Consider the following 21183-nt stretch of genomic DNA (forward strand, 5'->3'; position numbering starts at 1 on the left):
GTGGGCTGAGTTCTAGCTTTCTTGGAGGTGTTGAGGGTTGCAGGTGTCATGTGGTGCTCTGGGCTGGATCCTGTGTGTTGTGGAGAGGATGGGCTGGACTTTGACTGGTGCTGGCTGATCTGGACTCCCTCTGTGCCCTGTGGTGCCTAAATCTCTCACTGCTGAGCCACCTGAGTGTGACTGTAGCTAAGCCATTCCCCTGGTCTTGCTCTCCCCAGGTGGTCTTGATCAATGCTGTGAAGGATGTGGCCAAGGCACTTGGAGACCTGATTGGTGCCACCAAGGCAGCTGCTGGCAAAGCTGGGGATGACCCTGCTGTCTACCAGCTGAAGAACTCTGCCAAGGTCTGTGCTGGGTGTGATGGGAGGGAGGGGAAGAGGCAGGGGGGCTGGAGAAAAAGCAGAAGAGTCTTCTGCCTGTCTGGGGGCAGAAGCACAACTTGGAGGTGCTCAGGACAAAAGAGGAAGGGGCACATAAAAGGTGGGATACAGCATGCAGAGCAGACATTGGTGGGAAAACAAGATGAGACAATGTGAGTGGAGTATGGGAACAGAGCTATTTTGGACCAAACCACGAGAAAGGGACAGGTGCTGGCAGCAGGCCAGAGCTTGTGTGAGGATTCACCCGGTTCTCTTTTTTTCTTCCACAGGTTATGGTGACAAACGTCACTTCCTTGCTGAAAACTGTGAAGGCTGTTGAGGACGAGGCCACGAAGGGGACGCGGGCACTGGAGGCCACAATAGAGCACATACGCCAGGAGCTGGCCGTGAGTAACAGCCAGAGCTGGCCGTGAGTAACAGTCGTGGCACTGTGGCTGCCACCCCACTCTGCCGCTGCCCTGTGCCTCACTGCCACCTCTCCCCTCGCAGGTGTTCTCCTCCCCTGTGCCTCCTGCCAAGGTCTCCACCCCAGAGGACTTCATCCGCATGACAAAAGGCATCACGATGGCCACAGCCAAAGCGGTGGCCGCTGGCAACTCCTGTCGGCAGGAGGATGTAATCGCCACAGCCAACCTGAGCCGTCGCGCCATCGCAGACATGCTGCGCGCCTGCAAGGTGGGGCAGGCAGGGGATGTGGGTCTAGCGCGAGTTTGTGGGTGGCTGTGGGTGCCAGCAGGGATGGTACTGGATGTGTCCCTGTCTCTGGGTTTCAGGAAGCAGCCTACCACCCGGAGGTGAGTGGGGACGTACGGCAGCGGGCGCTGCGCTTTGGCAAGGAGTGTGCCGACGGTTACCTGGAGCTGCTGGAGCACGTGCTGGTGGTGAGTGTCCCCATCCCGGTTCCCAGGGTGGGCAGAGGCTGACCAGGTATTCCCCAGATCCCCTAGGTTCTCTGGGCTCTTCACCTCCTCCTCCTGACATCTTTGCACAGCCCCCTTCACTGCCTGTGCTGGCACAGCATGTGGCTGAGCCCCTGCCATGGAAGCAGATGTCAGAGAGCTCAACAGGCTCTGAAGAAAGGTATTTGTGTAACAACAGATGGAGATTAACTGACCATAAACAGATGGAGGCTGGAAATTCAACAACACGGTAGCAAAATCCTGTAAAAGTGCAGCTTCCAGTAAAAGTGGTGGGAGTAAAAGATTTCAGGCAGTGAGAAAATAAAGCTTATTAAGTTCACAGCAGTGTGGGAGACGGGCACGTGTGGGAGATGGGCAGGCACGTGTGGGAGATGGGCAGGCACGTGTGGGACACAGGCAGTGCCTGCAGTGGCAGCTATTATGACTGCAAGCACCCGCTGCACTGTTGATCCAGTCTTCCTCTGACTGAGTCCTCCCAAGGACTTCAGCTGCAACATTAGTTTACAAGAAGCAAATTAAGACTAGCAGAAAAGAAAGGTAGAAGAGATCCAGTGAGATCCCTCCAGCAGTTTGCATTCTTGGCAAGATCACAGAAGTGGAGTTGGGCACTGTGGGGATGCGCATACCCAGCCCATGGAGCTGTCAGATCCCTCCCTTTGTCCAGGGTCAGGACAAAGATAGAGGGCGAGTCAGCTCTGTGTCAAGGTTTCACTAAGCTGGTTAGTGAGAGTCCAGGATCACCAGATGCAAGGTGGTGGAGCCCAGACTCTGGTTTCCTGCAGGGAAAGCCCCTTTAGGCAGAGGATAACCAGCACTGGCAGCAGAAGGAGGAGGTGGGCAGGAATCAATGGCTAGAAATGGAAGCTGAACTAGAGGAGAAGTCAAAGGGTGGTTTTATTCAAGGGAGGTAACCACTGGGGTACAGTTCCAAGGGGAGCAGTGAGTTTTCCGTCCCCTGCATCTAGATCAAATATCTATCTGGAAGATGCTTCAGGCACATGTGAATCATGGCAGCCAAGGCTGGAGTGCTGAGCAGAAATTCTCTGGCTGACCTGTTGTTAACAGATGATTAGGCTAATGACTTAGTGTGGCAGTGCCTAAGGTCAGTCTACTTGCAGGAGCACGCCATTTCCCTGTATTTTGGGTGTTACCGTCCTGCTACCATGCAATGTTTTGAGTATCATACACTGGTACATCCCTTAAAATGGTCACTGGAGGTGCGTCTTAGTCAGCTCATAGCCTCTGGGGTGCCTTCAGCTCCAGACAGAGACCATTTAGCAGTTTTAAACATGTTGTCAGAGCAGACAGCAGACTTAATAATCTGGTATTTAGGCTGGATGTGCTTATGAGGGCAAAGTGGCCCCTCACCATGTGTCATCACCTCAGGTACTCCGAGCCACATGCAGCTGTGAAGACTGCTGGAAGGGCCCCATGCAAGTCCAGGATAAAGCCATGACTCCCCCAGCCTCCAGAGCACTCTGATCTGTGAAGGCAGGAATGGAGCTCATGGGCCCTGTTTATCAGAGGGCAGCAGGTTCCTGGAAAGCCACAAGCAGGAAGGATCTAGGGGAGTGGGAGGGGAAATGGCAGATGGGGTGCTGCCTCATTCCCCAGCAGCAGCAAGTTCATTGCTGTACACTGTGTCCCCAAGGGAACCAGTGTCTTCCATGGAGCATGAACAAGCATGGTTAAAGTTCAAGAATGAGGGTTATTTGGCTCAGGCTGGGAAACGTGGCTCCCGGCAGAGGAGTGGGAAAGCCTACATGTTTCACTGGGGAGGGGAAGGAATTTGAACCTCCATGGGGACTTGGTATTTGGTAACAATAGGTCTCTCCCTCCGAAAGCAGAGAGATCCAGTGGCTGAAAACTGCAGTGAAGCAACTCAGAGTGGGGAGAAATGAGGTGTAAAGGGGGTGAGGAGGAGAGCTCTGAGTGTAGTTGGCTCCTCTGGCTGCGGGAGCCTCATCCAGGTGCCTGGTCTTGCCCAGCCCTGTAAGGCTGAAGTATGAGCTGACGATGGCAGCACAGCTCCCCACCCAGAATCTCTGATCCTTCATTGGCATCTCTCCTTTTGGCTGCCCTTCATCCCTCACCGAAAAACACCCACCTTCCCCTGCCCTCCCCATGCCCCAGCCCCAAGCGCCCACGTGTCCTGGCTGGGCTGTTCACTGCTTTCTTTTCTCTCTTCTCCCTCCCTCCCTGTCAGCCGGTGAGTAAGGCAACGTTGGGGTGCCTGCTGGTCTCTAACCTCAGCATGAGCCTTGCTCACGGCTTGTCTGTGTGCCCAGCCCAGTGCTGGGGTGGCACTTGGCGTGTGTCCACAGGGACCCCGTGTCCGTGTGTTTTTGTGTGTGTACTCACACCTGCTCTAGCTGGTGGGCAGCTGCTGCCTGTGGGGTGCGAGTTGGGCCAGCAGTGAGCTCTGCTTGTTCGTACAGGCCCCATGTGTGTGCACACATGTGCTGTGGTGTGTGCATGTGTCTCCCTGAGCTGGGTGAAGGACCCTTAAGGCGCTGCCTGCCACCTTGTCCCAATGGGGCCAGTCTTCCCGGGCTGGGACGTGGCTCCAGGATATCCCCCTTTGCCCAGCTTGTGTTTGCAGACAAATCTCCAAAATGGTGAGGTGGGGGGAAATGCTTCTGGAGCTTGAAATGATTTGCAGGAGAGAAATATTGGACTGGGTAACTGCTGAATGCAGGAAAGCTTGTGCTGAGGGTCTTGTGTCTGCGAGATGTCCCAAAAGCTGTGGATGTGGGAAGGCCATGGGGAAGCTCATCCCATCGTGGGGCAGGAAGACAATAGCCAGGGTCACTCAACAAAGCATCTCAGACAGTGCCTGATGTGTACAGATGTGGGAGGGGGATGGGGGATCCCACCTTCCTTCTCTGGGGAACGCACCCCAAACAGCCCTATGAAGTCCTCGTTTTCCAGGTGCTTACATCTGCTCCTTCCCCGCAGATCCTGCAGAAGCCGACTCACGAGCTGAAGCAGCAGCTGGCAGGCTACTCCAAGCGCGTGGCTAGCTCTGTCACGGAGCTCATCCAGGCAGCCGAGGCCATGAAAGGTAAGGAAAGATCCTGCTCAAAGGGGCAGGACCAAGGGCTGCGATTAGGGTGGAGGGCTCAGCAGCTGATGGAGGAGGTAGGGCGAGTCAGAAATGAGGCTGCACACAGGTGTAACCTGCCTCGCTTCCTGGTGTTCCTAGGGACAGAGTGGGTTGACCCAGAAGACCCCACTGTCATTGCTGAGAACGAGTTGCTGGGGGCAGCAGCTGCCATTGAGGCTGCAGCCAAGAAGCTGGAGCAGCTGAAGCCAAGAGCCAAGCCCAAGGTAACAGTGCTGAGCCTTGTCTGACCCTGCTCAGCTTGGGGTGGGCTGGGGCTCTCCTGCCTGTGCTTTAGCCAGGTTTGAAGTCCCATCTGACGGCTGGTCCCTCTCTCAGTACTCCCACTGCCTCCCACACCCCCAGCTGGACCTTCCTCAGGCAGCCCACGCCCTGCTGCACCCCACAGGCCTTAATCCAGCTTTGTATGTGCCCACTCAGCCCCCTGCAGCCATCATCCTGCTCTGCTCCGTCTGTCCCAGCACCCCTGCCTAGGACTCACACTCTGCTTTTGCCTACAGCAAGCAGACGAGAGCCTGAACTTCGAGGAGCAGATCCTGGAAGCTGCCAAATCCATTGCTGCAGCCACAAGCGCCCTGGTGAAGGCAGCCTCAGCAGCCCAGCGGGAATTAGTGGCCCAAGGAAAAGTAAGGCCATAAGAGGGGAAGAAATAAGAAAATGTAGGGCTGTGGTGGGTTCTCTCTTCTCCAGGGGCTGCCTGTAACCATCATGCCCCATGACAAGAGGTGCACAGGGTGCTAAGCCTCAATCCTCTCCTTCCTTACAGGTGGGCGCCATCCCAGCCAACGCAGTGGATGATGGACAGTGGTCCCAGGGTCTCATTTCAGCTGTGAGTATCAAGGTCACACTCAGGAGTAGAGGGGGACCTTCCTCTTGGCTCCTGCTGCAAAGACGAGGATGCTCTGCCGTTGTGCTTTTCCTCTGCAGAAGAAGCAGCCATGCTTCTTGCTCCCTCTCCCCCATGCTGAGACATGGCGTGGATGCTGGTTCTTGCCATCCCATGCCGCACAACCTCCTGGGGGCCGATTAGGGCTCCTGTACCCCCCCTGACAGCCTCTCTCCCCACAGGCACGCATGGTGGCTGCTGCCACCAACAACCTGTGTGAGGCTGCCAACGCAGCGGTGCAGGGCCATGCCAGCGAGGAGAAGCTCATCTCGTCCGCCAAGCAGGTGGCTGCCTCCACAGCCCAGCTCCTGGTGGCCTGCAAGGTGAAGGCTGACCATGACTCAGAGGCCATGAAGCGGCTCCAGGTGAGTCCCAGGGCTACCCCTCCAGCCCCACCTGCCTCCTCCCAGTTGCTTGAGGGATGGATGGGAGTGGACTATGGGTGCTCTCCAGGGCTCGTGCTCCCTGCCTGTGTGCCATCAGCAGGGAGTTCATAGGCTCCAGGTTCCTTGGACTTGACTGCTGGCTGCATACTAGGTGTGTGAGTGATGCTGGGCTGCTTGGCCTGGCAGCATTCAGGGATGATGAACTGGCACAAGAATGCCTGAAGTGGGTGCACTGCATCACTGGCATTCAAGAGGTTAATGTTTGGGAGGCATGTTTTGTAGCACCCCCTGTTGTCAGAGGTCATGGCACAAAAGAGGTTAATGCCCATCCATTTCGGGGTTAACATGGGGTCTCAGCACCTCTGGGGCCAAGGGCTGGGGAGAGTCAGCAGTGCTGCTTACCAGTCCCTGCCCCACTGCTCGGACAAGAGCCAGAGCCTGGCTGGGAGCAGCAGAGCCTGAAATGGTCATGAGCGGGTGGCAAGGCAGCGAGCCATGTAAAGGAATCCCTGCCTGCAGCTCCCAGCACTCTTGGCTGCCTGTCCTGCCTGCTGGCCCAGCATGGGGCAGGGGTTCCTTCACACCCCCAGGCAGCAATCATACCTTGGGGCTATGATTTATGCTGACACTCCCCACTTCCCTGCTGCAGGCTGCCGGCAATGCTGTCAAGAGAGCATCGGACAATCTGGTGAAGGCAGCTCAGAAGGCAGCTGCCTTCCAGGACCACGATGAAACGGTGGTGGTGAAGGAGAAGATGGTCGGAGGAATTGCACAGGTGAGGAACAGGGCTGCTCCAGTGGGGCAGGAGCAGCTCTGGGTGCCACCACAAGCATGCCTGTCTCAGGAGTGTGTCCTACCATGGGTCACGTCTCCAGAGAGCCTCACAAAGATGCTGTGGATGTACCCATCCCACCCAGCACCAGTCAAACAATATGGCTTCACCCTGTCCTGCCACGAGTAGCAGTGGGGGATGGTGCACACTCCTTGGAGTGTAATGCCCTGGGTTCTCCTTGTGCAGCACTGACACTATCCCAGTGTCTGTGACACACATGTGAAAGACAGAGCATTGAGTAAGGGATGAGACCTGCCTGTATTGGGTGCCACAGGTCCCAGTGCTTCCTCTGTGCAGCTGAGATCCGCTACAGGGCACATGGGGCTGAGCCCTGGAAGCCGTGCTTTTCTGTTTATCTCTGGAGTACCATGCTCCCACCCCAGGGCCAATAGCCCTCATGCCCAAGGAGGCTGTAGCTGTGACGGGAGGGAAGTAGCAGCCAGAGAACCTGGCTCAGGGGTTGGCATGGCTGGAGCAGAAGCTCCAACCATCCCTGTGGGAGGGCAGCTGTGACCCCAGGGCTCTCTCCCGTCAGATCATCGCTGCCCAGGAGGAGATGCTGCGCAAGGAGCGGGAGCTGGAGGAAGCGCGGAAGAAGCTGGCGATGATCCGGCAGCAGCAGTACAAGTTCCTGCCCTCGGAGCTGCGGGACGAGGAGCAGAACTGAGCCGCACGCCCTCCCCCCCACTGCACAGACTGCTGCCCGCCCGCCTGCCCGCTCCTATTTAAGATGACCCGCCTCAAGCGGAGGGCTGCCTGGGCTAGACCAGAGCTCTGCCCACACCCACAGTGACGGGACTAACCCAGCTGCCCCTCCAAGCTGGCGCCGCACCAGCAACTCTGCTTCGCTGCCCAGCCCACCTTCCTATGCACACCCAAGGCACAATCAGAGCGCTCGGAGGGACTCGGTTGGGGTGGGAGCCGGGGCTGCACTGGCTCAGGGCTCACCTGCCAGCCCCGGGGTTTGGGCCCACAGAGCTCTCCACTGCAAGGGGATATTTACTTGTGCCTTCCTCATTCCCACTTGTGCCCCTTTCCTCTCTCTCCTCCGCGCGGGATGGGGAGCGGCAGGGGGCTGGCCCTCTCCTGTGCGATGGCGTGCAGGGAGCAGCATGGTCCCTCGCTGAGCTCTCGTGCGGAGCTGCCTTTCACCTCCAATGCCTTATTGTTGGCTGAACCTTCCTCTTCAGTTTCCCTGGGAGGCACGGAGGCTCCCCCACGAGCATCCTCTTCAGCCTGGGCCCCTCTGGGGAGCAGCAGGGCTGGGAGCCACAGTGCCTCTGCTCAGGATATGGGGGTAATGCGATGAGTTCACCCCCAGAGCTGTTCTCTGCCTTCCCGCGGAGCTTCTCCCCGCCCGCGGCCCCAGCCAGCTCTGCCTTCCTTCTTCCCAAGTGCCTGCATTGTTTTCCAAGATCTACAGTATTTTTGTAACTTTTCCATTTCTCTAGTATTGAGCCTGCAGCTTTCAAAGTTCATATATTTCCCTGCCAGCTTGTGCCCCGCCCACTAACACCAGCTCTCGCCGGGGTCCTGTAGCCCAGTATCCCACCCCTCCTCGGCTCCCGGACCCCCGTCCCTTCCCCTTTGCACTTGCTGAGGCTTCTCTCACTATTTTGATACTTTAAGCATCCCATATTAAACACTGAAGGAAACCAGCTCCCCCTGAGCCTCCGGGGTGGGGTGGGGGATGCCAATGTCTCCTCGGAAAGATGCATTCATCAATAAAATCTGGTTTTCCTGCATTATTGCCAGCTGGGTATGAACGAGACCCCCAGGAGACGGGAAGAGCAGGGGGGCCACGGGCACTTGCCCTCATAGCAAAGGCAGGGGGAGTGTACCACGGGTGCTTATACAGCATGGAAAATATTTGAGGCACGTCCAGCCCCAGGCACCCGGCAGGCTGGACCCCCGCTGCCAGCCATGTGCCGGCCTCGCAGGTGCTGCCGGGGGGCCACCACCACAGGAGGGGGCCCTGGGGATTTTGTTTCTGGGGGATTTGGGCTTCAGGGAAGGCAGGGGGGTTGGGGGAAGTATGTGTGAGTGGAGCTGGGCTTCTGGTCCCATTCCTGCTGCCAGCCAAGTATACCCCTGGGTAGGGTGCTACAGGGGTGCAGGTGGGGGACCCCCAGCCCCTAGTCACTAGTGGCCCAGTCTTTGGGCCTCCACTGGCAAGGCAGCGGTCTTTGGCATGGTGTGAATCTGGGAATGTGGCTGGAGCCCTCCCGGCTGCCGGCGCTGAGCTCACGCCCCGAAATAGCCCCCCGGGGCCAACCTGTGCGGGCAGCAGCTGCCCCAGCGTGTCCCCACCTGTTCCCACCCCATCACTCAGCGGAGATTTGGGGGGCCTGTGTGGTGGCGGGGCAGGCAGGGATGCTGTGGGGTGCAGGGGGGACGTGGGCAGGGTGGCACATGTCCCCTGCCTCTGGGACCTGTTCCTGGCAGTGTGAGCCACAGGCATCATCAGTGGCAAGGGCAGCATCCTGCAGTATCTCAGCCAGTGACCCCTGTCTCCTTGTGGGCACGTCCCTGGGGGTGTGGAGGGGCTGTTCCCCGACGAGACACTCACCCCTGGCCAGGCTCCAAGGTGGATTTGTGGCTCTCACAGGCATCTCAGTCCTCCCAGCTGTCCCCTGACAATCTGTGATGGCCTGACCCGGCACCAGGCTCTCACCCAGGTACTAGCTGGGCATGGGGCCCTTCTGAGCAGCCAGCAAGGACACGGGGCACAGCATGGCAGCAGCCCCAGCCTCATCCTCACATCCTGGGGTCAAGGGAGCTCCAGCACCACCAGCACGGGGCTGCAAGGACATCCCCTGCCTTTTCCTCCAGTTTGGGTGCAAGCAAGGGGTGGTGGCACAAACACCAGGGAAGGGACATGAGGTGTGATTAACCCCCCCATCCTCTAAATCTCACACATCAATCAAGAGGTTATTTTGGTAGGCAGGTTAAGGCAAGGACATGCAGAAGTTTGGAGCTGGGATGACAGTCATGAGGTGCCAGAGCCTCTGCAGGAACCCAAATCCAGCTAAGTTGAAGGTGAATGGGGAAGCCACGTCCCAACTTACCGGGGAGCCCAGGAATGGGGTGAGAGGCTGCAGCATAGATTGCACCTGGGAAGGTCCCATTAGTTTTCAGGACAAGTCTTTCCTTGGGAGTAAGGTCAGACTCTAGAGTGAAACATGGAGGGTATCACCATCCTTGGAGACCTTAGCCCAGGATAAGCCTGGGCATGGGGCAGCAATGGGAGGGATGTGCACCCACACCCCTCTGCACATTCTTGTCCCAGAGGTTACCCCAGAGGATGGGCTTAAGGGCAGACTTGTGGGCCTCTGCACCTGGATGGTTCCAGTTGTGCCGTCAGAGACCTGGAGCAAAGGGAAGGGGGTAGCAATGGAAAACAGCATCCTTTGGGGGCACATCTGAGGGCTGGCCTGGCTCCAGGGCAACTTCCTGGCTGCTTGCACCATGCCCATCATTGTCTTTCTCCTATGGGCTGAGCCCACGGAGTTGCCCCAGGCTGAAACGTCTCGCAGAAAACCAATTATTCTCTCCCGGGAATGATGGGAGACGGATCTTCCTCCTCCCCTTAGAAGCTGCATGCTGGCAGTTACAGATTCTCCTTGTCCAAATATGTGCCTAATTCGTCAGTACTAATTGCTGCTCTCCAGAGTCCAGCAGTGGCTCTTCTGCTTTCCCCATGGAGCCAGCAGTCCCTTGGTCCTTGGCTAATCCCATCCCTCCTACACCCCCCACCATCTGGGCCTGAGGGCTCCTAGAAAGCCACTTTCTCCAGCTCAAAAAATTTCTGCTCCTGTCTGCTTGGAGCGCTGGTGTTGAAAAGTTGCGTCAGTCAAGGGCTGGCTGTGGCCCAGGGGCAATGGGCTGGGGGAGCCCGTGCACCCCTCATGTCCCCATCCCATCCCAGCCTCCCCACGTGCCACACAACTCTCGTGGTCCCTCCACCAGCTCCTTCCAGCCCCCCCCCCCCCCCCGACCCAGAGCCCACCCTGCAGCTGGGAATGTGCCAGAAGCATTTATGATCGTTATTAAAGCACAGGTTATTTTTGGAGGAGCTGGGATTTGAACGGTTTGCATTTTTTTGCCTGTGGAATACAGTTTATTTAGAGCAGAAAGACGAAGAGGGGCAGCGAGCTGCCCACATGCCCTGTGTCACCCTAAAATGCCACCCTATGGGCTGTGCATGTGCCAGGTGTCCCTGAGAGTGCCAGGGACAGTGGCACTAAGGTGCAAGGCAGCAGGGAGGTGAGTGCCGAGCAGTCTACAGAGAGCTGGGGCCCCCTTGCCCCATCAGCAGCTGGATGGGGATGTCAGGGGTTCCACTCACTTCTCTCCTGGGGGATTTTCCCCATGTGGGTAGTGCCAGTCCACTGTGTCCCTCAGTGCAATCACAGCCCATGGTTGCCCCTGAGTGCAATGACAACCTAAATATGTCCCCAAGACTTCAGTGCCTGATGTTCCCAAGTGCCATGCCAGCCCTTGAGATGCCCCTAAACCAGTGCCAGCAAGCAGGGTCCCTCAGGCCCCATGTTGCAGTGACTGGGCATGTGGTGTACCTGTGGCAGTGTCAGCCACGTCATGTCCTCTAGCATGGGGACTGCTTTGACCGGAGTCAGTGCCACCGGCGTACCCCTAGCTCAGTGCCCCAGGATGTCCTTTGCCCGGTGCCACTGGGGTTCCCCTGGCACAGCACTACGGAGTGTCCCTCAGCCAGTGTCCCTGGGGTAGCACTAGGGCATAGCCCCGGAGTGTGCATCGCCCAGTGCCACCGGGGTACCCGCAGCACAGTGACCGGGGGTGCCCGGCGCCGGGGCCGTGGCAATGCCCTCTGGGGGTGCTGCCCCCCCGTCCCGCTCGGTGCGAGGGCCGGTGGCGAGCCTGTCCCTAAAAGGTGCTGGCGGGCGGCGGGGGAGGCGCCGGGGCCGACCCTGCCCAGCTCGGCCCCTCCCCAGCTTTTAGACAGCGCGGCGGGGCGGGGAGCGCAGTGCCGGTGCTCCCGCCGCTCCCGGTGCTCCCGCCGCTCCCGGTGCTCCGCGTCCCGTTGCCGTCCCGCGCCCCGCCGCCGACCCACCGCCACCATGGAGGCCATCAAGAAGAAGATGCAGATGCTGAAACTGGACAAGGAGAACGCCATCGACCGCGCCGAGCAAGCGGAGGCTGACAAGAAGCAGGCGGAGGACCGCTGCAAGCAGGTGGGTGTCCCGCGAACTTCTCTGGCATTGCCTCGGGACCCTCTGCTCTAGGGGTGGCCAGCCCAGGAGACCCCATTCTGCTGGGTGTCCAGCCCAGAGACTCTCTGCCCTAGGGGTGTCCAGCCCTGGAGCCCCTGTTCTGCTGGATGCCCAGCCCTGGGGACCCTATCCCTCTGATTGTCCATCCTTGGGATCCTCCACCCAGCCCCAGGGATTTCCCCACAACGGCTGTCCAGCCTGGAGTCCCCTGCCCTAAGGATGTCCTGCCCCAAGCACTGTGCCCCACTGGATGTCCTGCTTGTGGATCCCAATCTAGGGATTGCCAGCCCCAGAGACCTTACTTCACTGGGACCCCATCCCAAGGGGCCTCACCCCCTGTAGGCCTGTCCCTAGGGATCAGCACTTCAGTCCATTTTCCCTGAGCCCTCAAACTGCTCCTCCCAAACACGCCTTATCTCAGCAGGACATCCCAGTGCCACCTCCCTATTCCTGTGCCAGGGAGAACCCTGGGGACTGCATACTCCCACCCCACTGACACGGACATGGGGACACAGATTGGCATTCCTCAGAGCTGTGTCCCCAGGTCAGGAGCTCTCCAGTCCCTTACATGGGGAGGGAAACCACCCCCCCCTTACACCCACCAGGCTCAGGCGTGCTGGGGGGGACAAGAGCATCCCTAGGAGATGTAGATCCTAAGCTGACAGAAGGAGCATGTCCATGTTCTCCTGCTGTGCCCCCACACCCTGGGTGTCCTTAGGAGGAGGGTGGCCATCCCCTTCCAGCCTTGCAGACACCACCATCCGCCCTGACCCTTGTCCTCTGTCCTTTCCCCAGCTGGAAGAGGAACAGCAGGGCCTGCAGAAGAAACTGAAGGGCACTGAGGATGAGGTGGAGAAGTATTCTGAGTCTGTCAAGGAGGCCCAGGAGAAGTTAGAGCAGGCAGAGAAGAAAGCCACAGACGTAAGTAGGCACGCCAACAACTCCTCCCCCGTGCGGGCGCTGGACCTCGGCGGAGGGGGGCGGCGGTTAAAGGAAGAGGGGGCCCTTATATGGAAAGCGTCCGAGGGGAAGACTGTCAGGATCCCATTCCTGCGATGCTGACACTGAACCGGGCTGATGGGTCCTGTGGGGGGTGCAGGGGCCAGGCCAGCTGTGGTGGGCAGTGCTGGAGTGGCTGATCCTGTCTGGAGCTTTGCAGGCAGCCGACAGCCTGGCTCCCCAAAGCTAATGGGGACAAGTGTCCGGAGCTGTGTCACAGGTCCCCAGGCACACACCTCCACAATGCTCTTAGGAGAACTGTGGGGCTTAACAGGCAGTGGCAGAGCAGGGAAATGGGCAAATCTCTTGCTGTGCTTAGCTGCTGAGTGCTGGCTGCAAGGAAAAATGCTTGGGGTGCATGGAAGGGGACTTTGGGTGGGATGTGGGTGCGTGGATTTGGGGTCCAATGTGCCACCTTGTACCCTGGGAAGGGCAAGGCCAGGAAGAGTTTTATTTAGTGCCATGACTGACGTTTCTCCTGGGAAATAGATCCCTCTGGGGAGATGTTAGGAAGGTGTTGAAATTGGCTTGTGCCTGGCCAGGATGAAGGGTGGAACAGCTGTGTGCGGCCACGGGGCCGCTCGGGAATGGGGTATAACGACCTGTGGTGCCACACAGGGTATTTGACACCCTATAAATAAATCCTCCTTTTGATAGTCAGCCCTTCTTTGATGAAAACCAACCCTGGAAACTGGAGGAGAAGCTAAAGGAGAGCCATCTGGAGCACAGCCAGCAGGGCATGGCCAGGCTTTTTAGGATTGAGAACAAAAAATTCAATCCCAACTGGTTTATGGAGCTAAATGGGGGAGATGTGTCAAATCTCTGAGGGGGCCGCCGAGGACAGAGGTGACCAGACAAGGGCGAGCAACGGCAACACAAATCCCTGTGGCAGCCCAGAGCCCCTGGGCAGTGGCCAGGGGTCCCCCAGACTTGTTTACTGATCCAACAGACCTGCCCTGGTTTAATTAGATACTTAACAAAGTAGGTAAAACATCAAAAATCCTCTGAAAGGGCACATTTATCCTGGTATGGGGCAGGCATGCCAAGCTGGTCAGGGTGGCTGCTGTGTGCAGTGGGGTTCACACTGGCCTGATTGGATCTGTGCTGGTGTGGGACAAGGCAAACTCATTGTGGCTGAGAGTGGATGGGATGTTTCCAGTGTGAAACTCTGAGGAAGGGGCAAACAGTGGCACTGGGCAGATGTCAGCTATGGGATGCAGAGTGATTTGCTGCTGACAATGCCATCCTGGGTAGGGAAGGTGTGTTTCCCTGCTCTTGGTCCACAGTGGCTGGGCAAGTCTGTGGGCTTTGACATGGAGAATCCCATACCAGCAGATACAGCGGACAGAAGCCACCAACCACTTCAGGGAAGGGCCAGAGCAGGAGCCATGGTGAAGGAGCAGTGTCAGGCTGCAGGCTGGCTGCAGCAGGACTGGGGCTCTATCACCAGCACAGCCACCCCAGGTCCATGCCAAAGCCTAGACAGGTTGTACCCTGTGTGGGGCTCTGGGAGTTACCAGGTCCATGTGCCAGGGACCTGGATGTGCTGACAGCTCTAAGTGCCCGGGCTGGTGTCATCTCCTCCCTGGTGCGAGGCACAGAACAGCTCCTGGCTTCAGCAGAGGAAGCACCGGGCAGATCCCTAGAGTTTACTCACCATTCTCCCCATGGCTGCTAGGATAGTGCTTGCCTGTGTCTCCATCCCTTGGCCAGGTCAGGGCCCACACCAGTGATCCAGACAGCCTCCTGCCCTTGGCTAAAAGGTCAATGCCTTAAAAGAATAAATACCTGCCCCATTCCAGCACTGTCCTGCCACTGGCACTGGATGGCAGTGCATAAAGGCCATGAGGACTGCACTAAGGAGTGCAAATATAATGCCCCAGGCACTTGAAGAGGGGGCAGATGGTCCCACAGAGCAGGGAGTGCCTGACTCCTCATCAGCGACTCCACAGTGCTGACAGCCCCTTCCCAGCAGCTCTGGAAGGCCACTGTGGTCCCATCACCTCTTGTACCCAAGAGGGACAGCCCGTGGTGCCCAGGTCAAGATGCGGGCAAGGGCTGTTGGACACAGTGCAGCTGAGACAGCGGGTTTAGCCAAAACAGCTCCCTCCGTCCCCCCACATCCCCAGCAGTGGCCTGTCCCCAGCCACCCCAGAGGAGCCTAGGGAAAACTCTAGCGTTCCCAGGCCATGATCCCAAAAGCTTCACCCATGTTCCCGCCCCAGCTGCACTCCCCGGCCAAGACTTTGCTCTTATTTGGTGATTCCCCGAGCTGGTGGGAGGGAACGGGACTCTGCTGGGAAGTGACTGCATCTCGGGGTGGGGCCACAGCAGGAGGCACCTAGCCTGGCCACTGCAGGACCAGAATGGCTGACCTCCAGTCTGTCCCCCACATGCCTGCAGCCAGCTCATCCCTGCCCCACTGCTGCCAGGAATCCTTGTTTCTGCTCTGGGCCCCATGCCCTAGCTTGGCAGCACCCTTGGCACCCAGTCATCAGACTGGGAATGGGGCAGGATCAGCCGGGACCAAGGCCAAACCCATGGCCAAGCCCAAGGCCATGTGCTCCTAGCGGACCCACAGCATTGCCTCTTCCAGTGCTGCTTGGCAAGGGGACACAGAGCTGCAGCGCACAGAGAGCAGTGTGGCTGGGTCACCCCCAGGACCCCTGGCCCTGGAGCTGATGGCAGCTGGTGGGGTCATCCTGGGAACTGACATCCCTGGAGGCAGGTGTGAAGTGCAGTAAGGGCTTCCTGGGAGCTGTCAGAGCTTCTTAAGAGAGGATTGAGTGCCAGCCAGGCTTTTCCTGATGGATCAAGACATGTGCCCCAGCTGGGATGGAATGTCAGGAGCTGGGGGACTGGCCTGCTCTAGAGGACACAGCCCCTAGGGCAGCTGGGTTGTGCAGGGGGCTCCATGTGCCCCATGGAACTCTGTAGGGTTGCCAGCCAGGTCCTCACTTAAAGAAGCAGATGCCAAGGGACTGAACGAGATGGATGTTGTGGACCTGGCTGCAGCCCCAGGTACTGCTGGAGGACACCCTGGAGCAGGCTCTGCTTCATACCTCTTATTGACTTTCTACAGGGAAAAGTCTATGACCCTGCTCAGCTCTGCAGCAAGGAGTGCAGAGGGCAGCACTTGGGGAGTACCCATGGATACGCTGCTCCTGTGGCTGTGTGGCCTCGAGGATCAGGCTCCAGCACCCACAGACTCTCTGGACTCTTGAAAATATTTGAGTCCATTTTCCTGGGGTCCTCTCCATTGCTCTGGGGGATTTCAGTGGGACTGTACATCCCTGGCAGGGGAGCACCATACACCCTGGGCACGGAGGGGACTGCGTGCCTGCCTTGGGGGCCACTGTGTGCCCTCCCTGGGTGTACCATGTGTCCTGCCAGTGGGAACTATGCATCTGCCCGGGAGGATGTGTGCTGACTCCGGCTGAGGGGACAGTGTGCTCTGTCTAGAAGCCGCTGTGCATCTTGTCTGGGTGAGGGGTGTGACCCCCTGCTGGGGAGGACCACGCGTCCTGCCCGGGGGTCCTCCTTATGTCCTGCTTGGGATGAGGGGCCCTGCGCACCCCTCCCATTGTGGGAACTGTCCCCTGCCGGGGGTGGGCACCGCGCGTCCTGCCCGGGAGAGCGGCACCGCAGGTCGGTCGGAGACAGCAGCAGGAGAACGAGGAGGAGGAGGAGCAGGAAGGGATGGAGGCAGGGCGGGCGGCGGGAGCGGCCGCTGCCTGAGCGCTTCCTGCCCGAGAAGGGCGGATCCCACAAAGGGCTCGGCGGTGTGGCCTCCCCGCCGGCAGCCCCGCCATGGCCAGCGCCAGCTCTATCGATGCCGTCAAGAAGAAGATCCAGAGCCTGCAGCAGGTGGCCGACGAGGCGGAGGAACGCGCCGAGCACCTGCAGCGGGAGTACCATATCGAGCGGCAGGCCCGGGAGCGGGTAAGGGCCGCCGGGATGAAAAGGGGGCGCGGCGGAGCGGGGGGCGCCCCGGCGGCTCCCCGGGATGCCCCGGCGGCTCCGGCCCCGCTGCCAGCATCCCTCCCGGCGGGCTGGCCCCGGCCCCCCGCGCCCCTCGCCCCGGTAGCCGGGCTGGCTGCCCCCGGGGCGGAGCGGAGAGGAGCGCGGGGAGGTTTCGGGGGACCCGGCGGGAGCTGCCACCCAGCTGGCGAGAGCCCCCGGGGCAGGGGGCTTGGGGCAGCCTCCTCCAGCCGCCTTCCTCCTCCGTGGTTCTTGCGCCAGAGAGATGCTGCTTGCCGGGTTCCCCGGGACTTCCCGGCTGGCGGGGCGCTGGGAGCGGCAGCGGCAAGCCCTGCCTTGGCTCTTCTTGGGATCGGGCGCATCCTGAGAAAGGATCCCCTCCCTCGCAGGCTGGCGTGCACAGCTCAGAATCCCATGCCCAGGATCTTGTCTAGCTTCCAGCGGGCTTTGCGGTCCGGGCCGCGGCAGTAGGAGAGCCTTTATCTCTCTAGCCTGTCCCTTCGTGGGGACAAGCCATCCCTTCACACAGCCACTCTGGCAACGGGATGACATTCCCAAAAGTCAGCTTGTTCGTGGTTTGGCTTTTTAGTTGTTGAGGCTTTGTATTTTCTTCCATTCTTTCTGTTTCCTATGCCCACTCTTTCTACATTCTCACCATATCAGGAGCGGCAGAGCTGGGTGCGGTACCCAGGTTGTTGTCACTCGGGCTGTGTGCGGAGGAAATGGCCCCTTCCTGCAGCCACAGATCGGGTTCCCCGGTCTGGGAGCTGCTGGAGAGCTCATATTCCCCAGTGTCCATCCGGGCAGCTCTGACCCACTTTGGGGGTGATTCCCTGGGAAAAAAAGGCTCCCGACGAGGTGAGGCTGATGCTGCAGGCAGAGCATCGCCCTGCGGGGGCCAGTCCCAGTTCCCCACTGGGCAGTCTGGCAAGGGACCAGCTCTCAGAGAGCCCAGAAAAAAGGTTATTCATGGGGCGGAGGTGACTGTCGTGCCAGCTGTGGGGCTGGCTGCCCTCTCAGAGAGGTGCTGGCTGCGCCTGTCCCCACCCTGCTGCCTCCTCACAGGGGATCGAGGGTGCTCAGGGGGGCCGTGCAGGGTGACTGCAGAGTGACAGCCCCTTGCTGCTCCCGTGGTCCCTCTGCTTGGCTAATGTCCCCCAGGGCATTCCCAGGCTGGAGCATGAGGCTGGATGGAGCTGGGCACTGCAGCCGGCCAGTCTTGCTCCAGCCTGTGTATAAGCATGAGACATTATCCCCTGTGTTGGTGCATGGGGCTGCTCCCCGTGGTGAGGTCTCATTGCCACCCATCCCTTTGTATCTGGATGAGGTCTTCCTTGCACTATCCCCCCCACTCGGTGGGAAGCGGAGCTGAGAGCTGCTGAGGCAGCGTTTCCCGACTGTGGCGATGGAGCTGGAGGCCTTTACCAACTAGAAAGAGTGCGAGGCCAGGCGTCAAGGGACTGGCGGAGGGCCAGGGCCACTGCTCCTGGCCAGCCCCAGCTCCCAGCCCTGTGCGTGGGGAGCCTGGGAAAGGGAGGGCTCTGGTCCAGTGGGTCCTGCCAGCCGCATCTTGGCCGGGTGCCAGCCTGCCGAGGGCGACTCGCTCCACTGCCCCCGGCGCTGTGCTGTACATCAGCTGAGGGGGCTCCGTGCTGGATTCAGGCTGTCCTGTTGCACAGGGCCATGGGGGTTCCCGCAGGAGAAGCTCCCAGCTCGGTCTGCCGCCTCTGTAAACAGGAAATCCTCAAGCGGCTCCCGATCTCCTTTTCGGGAGCGAAGCCGCACAGGGCATTCCTCCCCCTGAACTCACTTTTCTGCAAACCCCAAATACCGTCCCTGTGACGGCACGGCTGCCACAGCCACCCTACCCCAGGGAATGTGGCCTGTCTCTCCCCAGGGCAGGAGCCGGACGTGCGAGGACCTGGAGGATGGGCTGCACATGCCAGGCTGGGGTTGCAAGGCTGGGAGAAGCACTAGGGATGGGAATAACTCTATTGTCCCTATGGAAAGGCAAGGGGATGCATGCAGAGCCATCCCATTCCAGTGAGTGCTGGCTTGTTGCACAGTGCCGAGGGGGTGTTTTGGATTGTAAATGCAGAACTAACCACTGAAAATGCTTTTAAAAATATATATATATATATTTGTGTGTGTATGTGTGACATGGAATGACTGAGGAGTTTCTGCTCCCCCAGGCTGAGGCTGAAGTGGCTTCCCTCAACCGCCGTATCCAGCTGGTAGAGGAGGAGCTGGACCGAGCCCAGGAGCGCCTGGCCACCGCCCTGCAGAAGCTGGAGGAGGCTGAGAAGGCAGCTGATGAGAGCGAGAGGTGTGATGGGAAAGGACAGTGGGGGTGGTTATCAGGTGGGGGTATTGAATGCAAGCAGCCTCCTTAGTTTTGCAGTGAGGTCCCTCTGAAAGGACCTCATGTGGTTTATGTTGGTTTTCCTGCAGACTCCAAAGGGAGAGAGCAAAGCCACAATGCAAAGAAGTTCTCCAGGCACAAGCGTTCCTAAAAAGACTGAAATTTCCAGAGCATAAAATCCTGAGAAAATTTACCTGGTATTTATGAAAACACCAGACTGTACCCGAAGCCAGAGGAAGCTAGGAGCATATTTTCTTACCCAGAGCAGCCTTCTGCGCTCAGGGTCTCAACAACAGCCCAGGAGGCAACATCTGTGCCTGGGAACTAAGTTCTAATTTGACAACAAAACAGCCTAATTCAAAAGCAGTGCTACAAAGTGTGTGTTGCCCCATCCTTATGGCAAGCAGGTTTCCAGGATGGGAGCTGTGCAGGCAAGGGCACTCAGGTTTATGGGAGTGCCTGGACATGTCACAGTGTTCCAGACAAAGACATGAGCTCTTTCCTCCATTGGCAAAGACTAGTTTGAGCAACAGCATCTGAGTGAGAGGAGAAGAGTCTGCAGGAGTCCTTTCTGTGGGGGTACACAGGGTTTGGTAACCCTGTTTGTGAGCATCACCCAGAATGAGAAAGGCTTTGCCACAGGATGTTCTCTAGCATTTCCTAAAGGCTGCTGGCCTGTCAGGCTGTTTTTGTGGAGGTTGTGGCTGGCTCATCTTCAGCTGCACACTTTTTCACCCCTACAGATTGGAGTCAGGACCTGCCTGATTGAGGGCCACCACAGCCACATGTCCTGACTCTGGGGCATAGCCCTGGAGTCAGCTCCATGGTAATTGTGCACAGGAGCATTTTTAGGGTACTGCTAGTGACCCTACTGTGTGGCGTGGCCAGCAAGTGCCAAGCAATGTCCTGTGTCTCTGGAGGATGGTGAGGTTAGGGTACAGTGGACAGGCAAGATGTGCAGATGCCACCTTGACCCACGGCAGTAACATCTTTTGGCTTGGTCTTTCCTCAGAGGCATGAAGGTCATTGAAAACAGAGCCATGAAAGATGAGGAGAAAATGGAGCTCCAGGAAATGCAGCTGAAGGAGGCAAAGCACATAGCGGAGGAGGCTGACCGCAAATATGAGGAGGTGCATACCCCCTTCCCCAGTCCTGACCCCCTGGCAACACCCAGAGCCACCTCCTCGCAGCCCTGTGCCCCCAGGTGGGGCAAGCACAGGGCCAACATATGCCTCTTTCTCCCATCAACAGGTCGCCCGCAAGCTGGTGGTCCTTGAGGGAGAGCTGGAGCGCTCAGAGGAGAGGGCAGAGGTGGCAGAGAGGTGAGCAGGGCTCCCAGCAGGCAGTGTGCAGGGGTCCCACACAGCCCTTGCCCCAAATCCCTGGCAGCATGGGGATGGGGATGACCATCCTTGGGAGTGTCAGGGCCTGGCATTGGGGTGGTCCTTGGGAATGTAGGCTGGGGGCAGGGGGTTGCCAACCCACCAGCATCACATCCTTGACCCTGTTCTCTGCTGTCCCCCCACCCCGGGGTGCCCCTCTTTCACCCCAGCCGAATGAGACAGTTGGAAGAAGAGCTGCGGACCATGGACCAGTCTCTCAAATCCCTCATTGCCTCAGAGGAAGAGGTACTGGGGCACGGGTGCGGGGCGATGTGCAGCAGCCCCCCTCTCTCTGTCGCTGTCTCTCGAACCATGCGAGCCACCTCTCTCTTCTGCACCACTGCCTCTACCACTGGCCTCCCCTCACCTCCCTCTCCAGCAGGTGCAGGCTGGGCACGCTCCTCCATCCCTCCATCCCTGCTTCCCTTGGCAGGGCCAGTGAGAGCCCAGCTGGTGGTAATGCACGAAGTGTCCGTGCAAGGAAGCACAAGGAATGGATGAACAGATGCGTCCCGGCAGCTCCTGCTCGCAGCGGCTCTGCTCCTTGCCCACGTGCACTGAGTCTTCTCCTCTCTCAACTTGTTTTCTCTCTTTCTTTCTTGCTACCCTGTGCCCGTTCTTTCTGCTCCTGCTCTTCTCCTGCCCTCTGGCCCTGCTCCCCCCCTCCTGCCGGCCCTGC

At 58.9% G+C, this 21183-nt stretch overlaps 2 protein-coding genes across 17 annotated transcripts in view; both read left to right on the plus strand.

The window, feature by feature from the left end:
- Positions 1–8273, plus strand: part of TLN1 (talin 1) — a 30599-nt gene extending 22326 nt beyond the window's left edge. For 3 of the 5 annotated variants that reach the window (XM_027634351.1, XM_027634354.1, XM_027634352.1), the window contains 12 exons: positions 219–344; positions 650–766; positions 870–1055; positions 1154–1261; positions 3507–3509; positions 4259–4364; positions 4506–4630; positions 4925–5050; positions 5191–5253; positions 5493–5675; positions 6346–6471; positions 7064–8273. In XM_027634351.1, the coding sequence (XP_027490152.1) occupies positions 219–344; positions 650–766; positions 870–1055; positions 1154–1261; positions 3507–3509; positions 4259–4364; positions 4506–4630; positions 4925–5050; positions 5191–5253; positions 5493–5675; positions 6346–6471; positions 7064–7195 (1401 nt within the window). In that variant the 3' untranslated portion in view covers positions 7196–8273. The remainder of the gene's footprint in view (positions 1–218; positions 345–649; positions 767–869; positions 1056–1153; positions 1262–3506; positions 3510–4258; positions 4365–4505; positions 4631–4924; positions 5051–5190; positions 5254–5492; positions 5676–6345; positions 6472–7063) is intronic. The other 2 variants (XM_027634353.1, XM_027634356.1) reach the window with 2 other exon arrangements.
- Positions 8274–11561: 3288 nt separating this feature from the next.
- TPM2 (tropomyosin 2) overlaps positions 11562–21183 on the plus strand; it is a 31355-nt gene continuing 21733 nt past the window's right edge. For 4 of the 12 annotated variants that reach the window (XM_027634491.1, XM_027634488.1, XM_027634490.1 and 1 more), the window contains exons 1-5: positions 11562–11741; positions 12576–12701; positions 18953–19086; positions 20135–20252; positions 20374–20444. In XM_027634491.1, coding sequence (XP_027490292.1) covers positions 11628–11741; positions 12576–12701; positions 18953–19086; positions 20135–20252; positions 20374–20444 — 563 coding nt within the window. In that variant the 5' untranslated portion in view covers positions 11562–11627. Of the gene's footprint in view, positions 11742–12575; positions 12702–16500; positions 16722–18952; positions 19087–20134; positions 20253–20373; positions 20445–20674; positions 20751–21183 lie in introns of those variants that run through there. The other 8 variants (XM_027634489.1, XM_027634487.1, XM_027634498.1 and 5 more) reach the window with 7 other exon arrangements.

This window comes from Corapipo altera, unplaced genomic scaffold (genome assembly GCF_003945725.1).
Source record: "Corapipo altera isolate COAL_440 unplaced genomic scaffold, ASM394572v1 61411, whole genome shotgun sequence".
Classification (NCBI taxonomy): Eukaryota; Metazoa; Chordata; class Aves; order Passeriformes; family Pipridae; genus Corapipo; species Corapipo altera.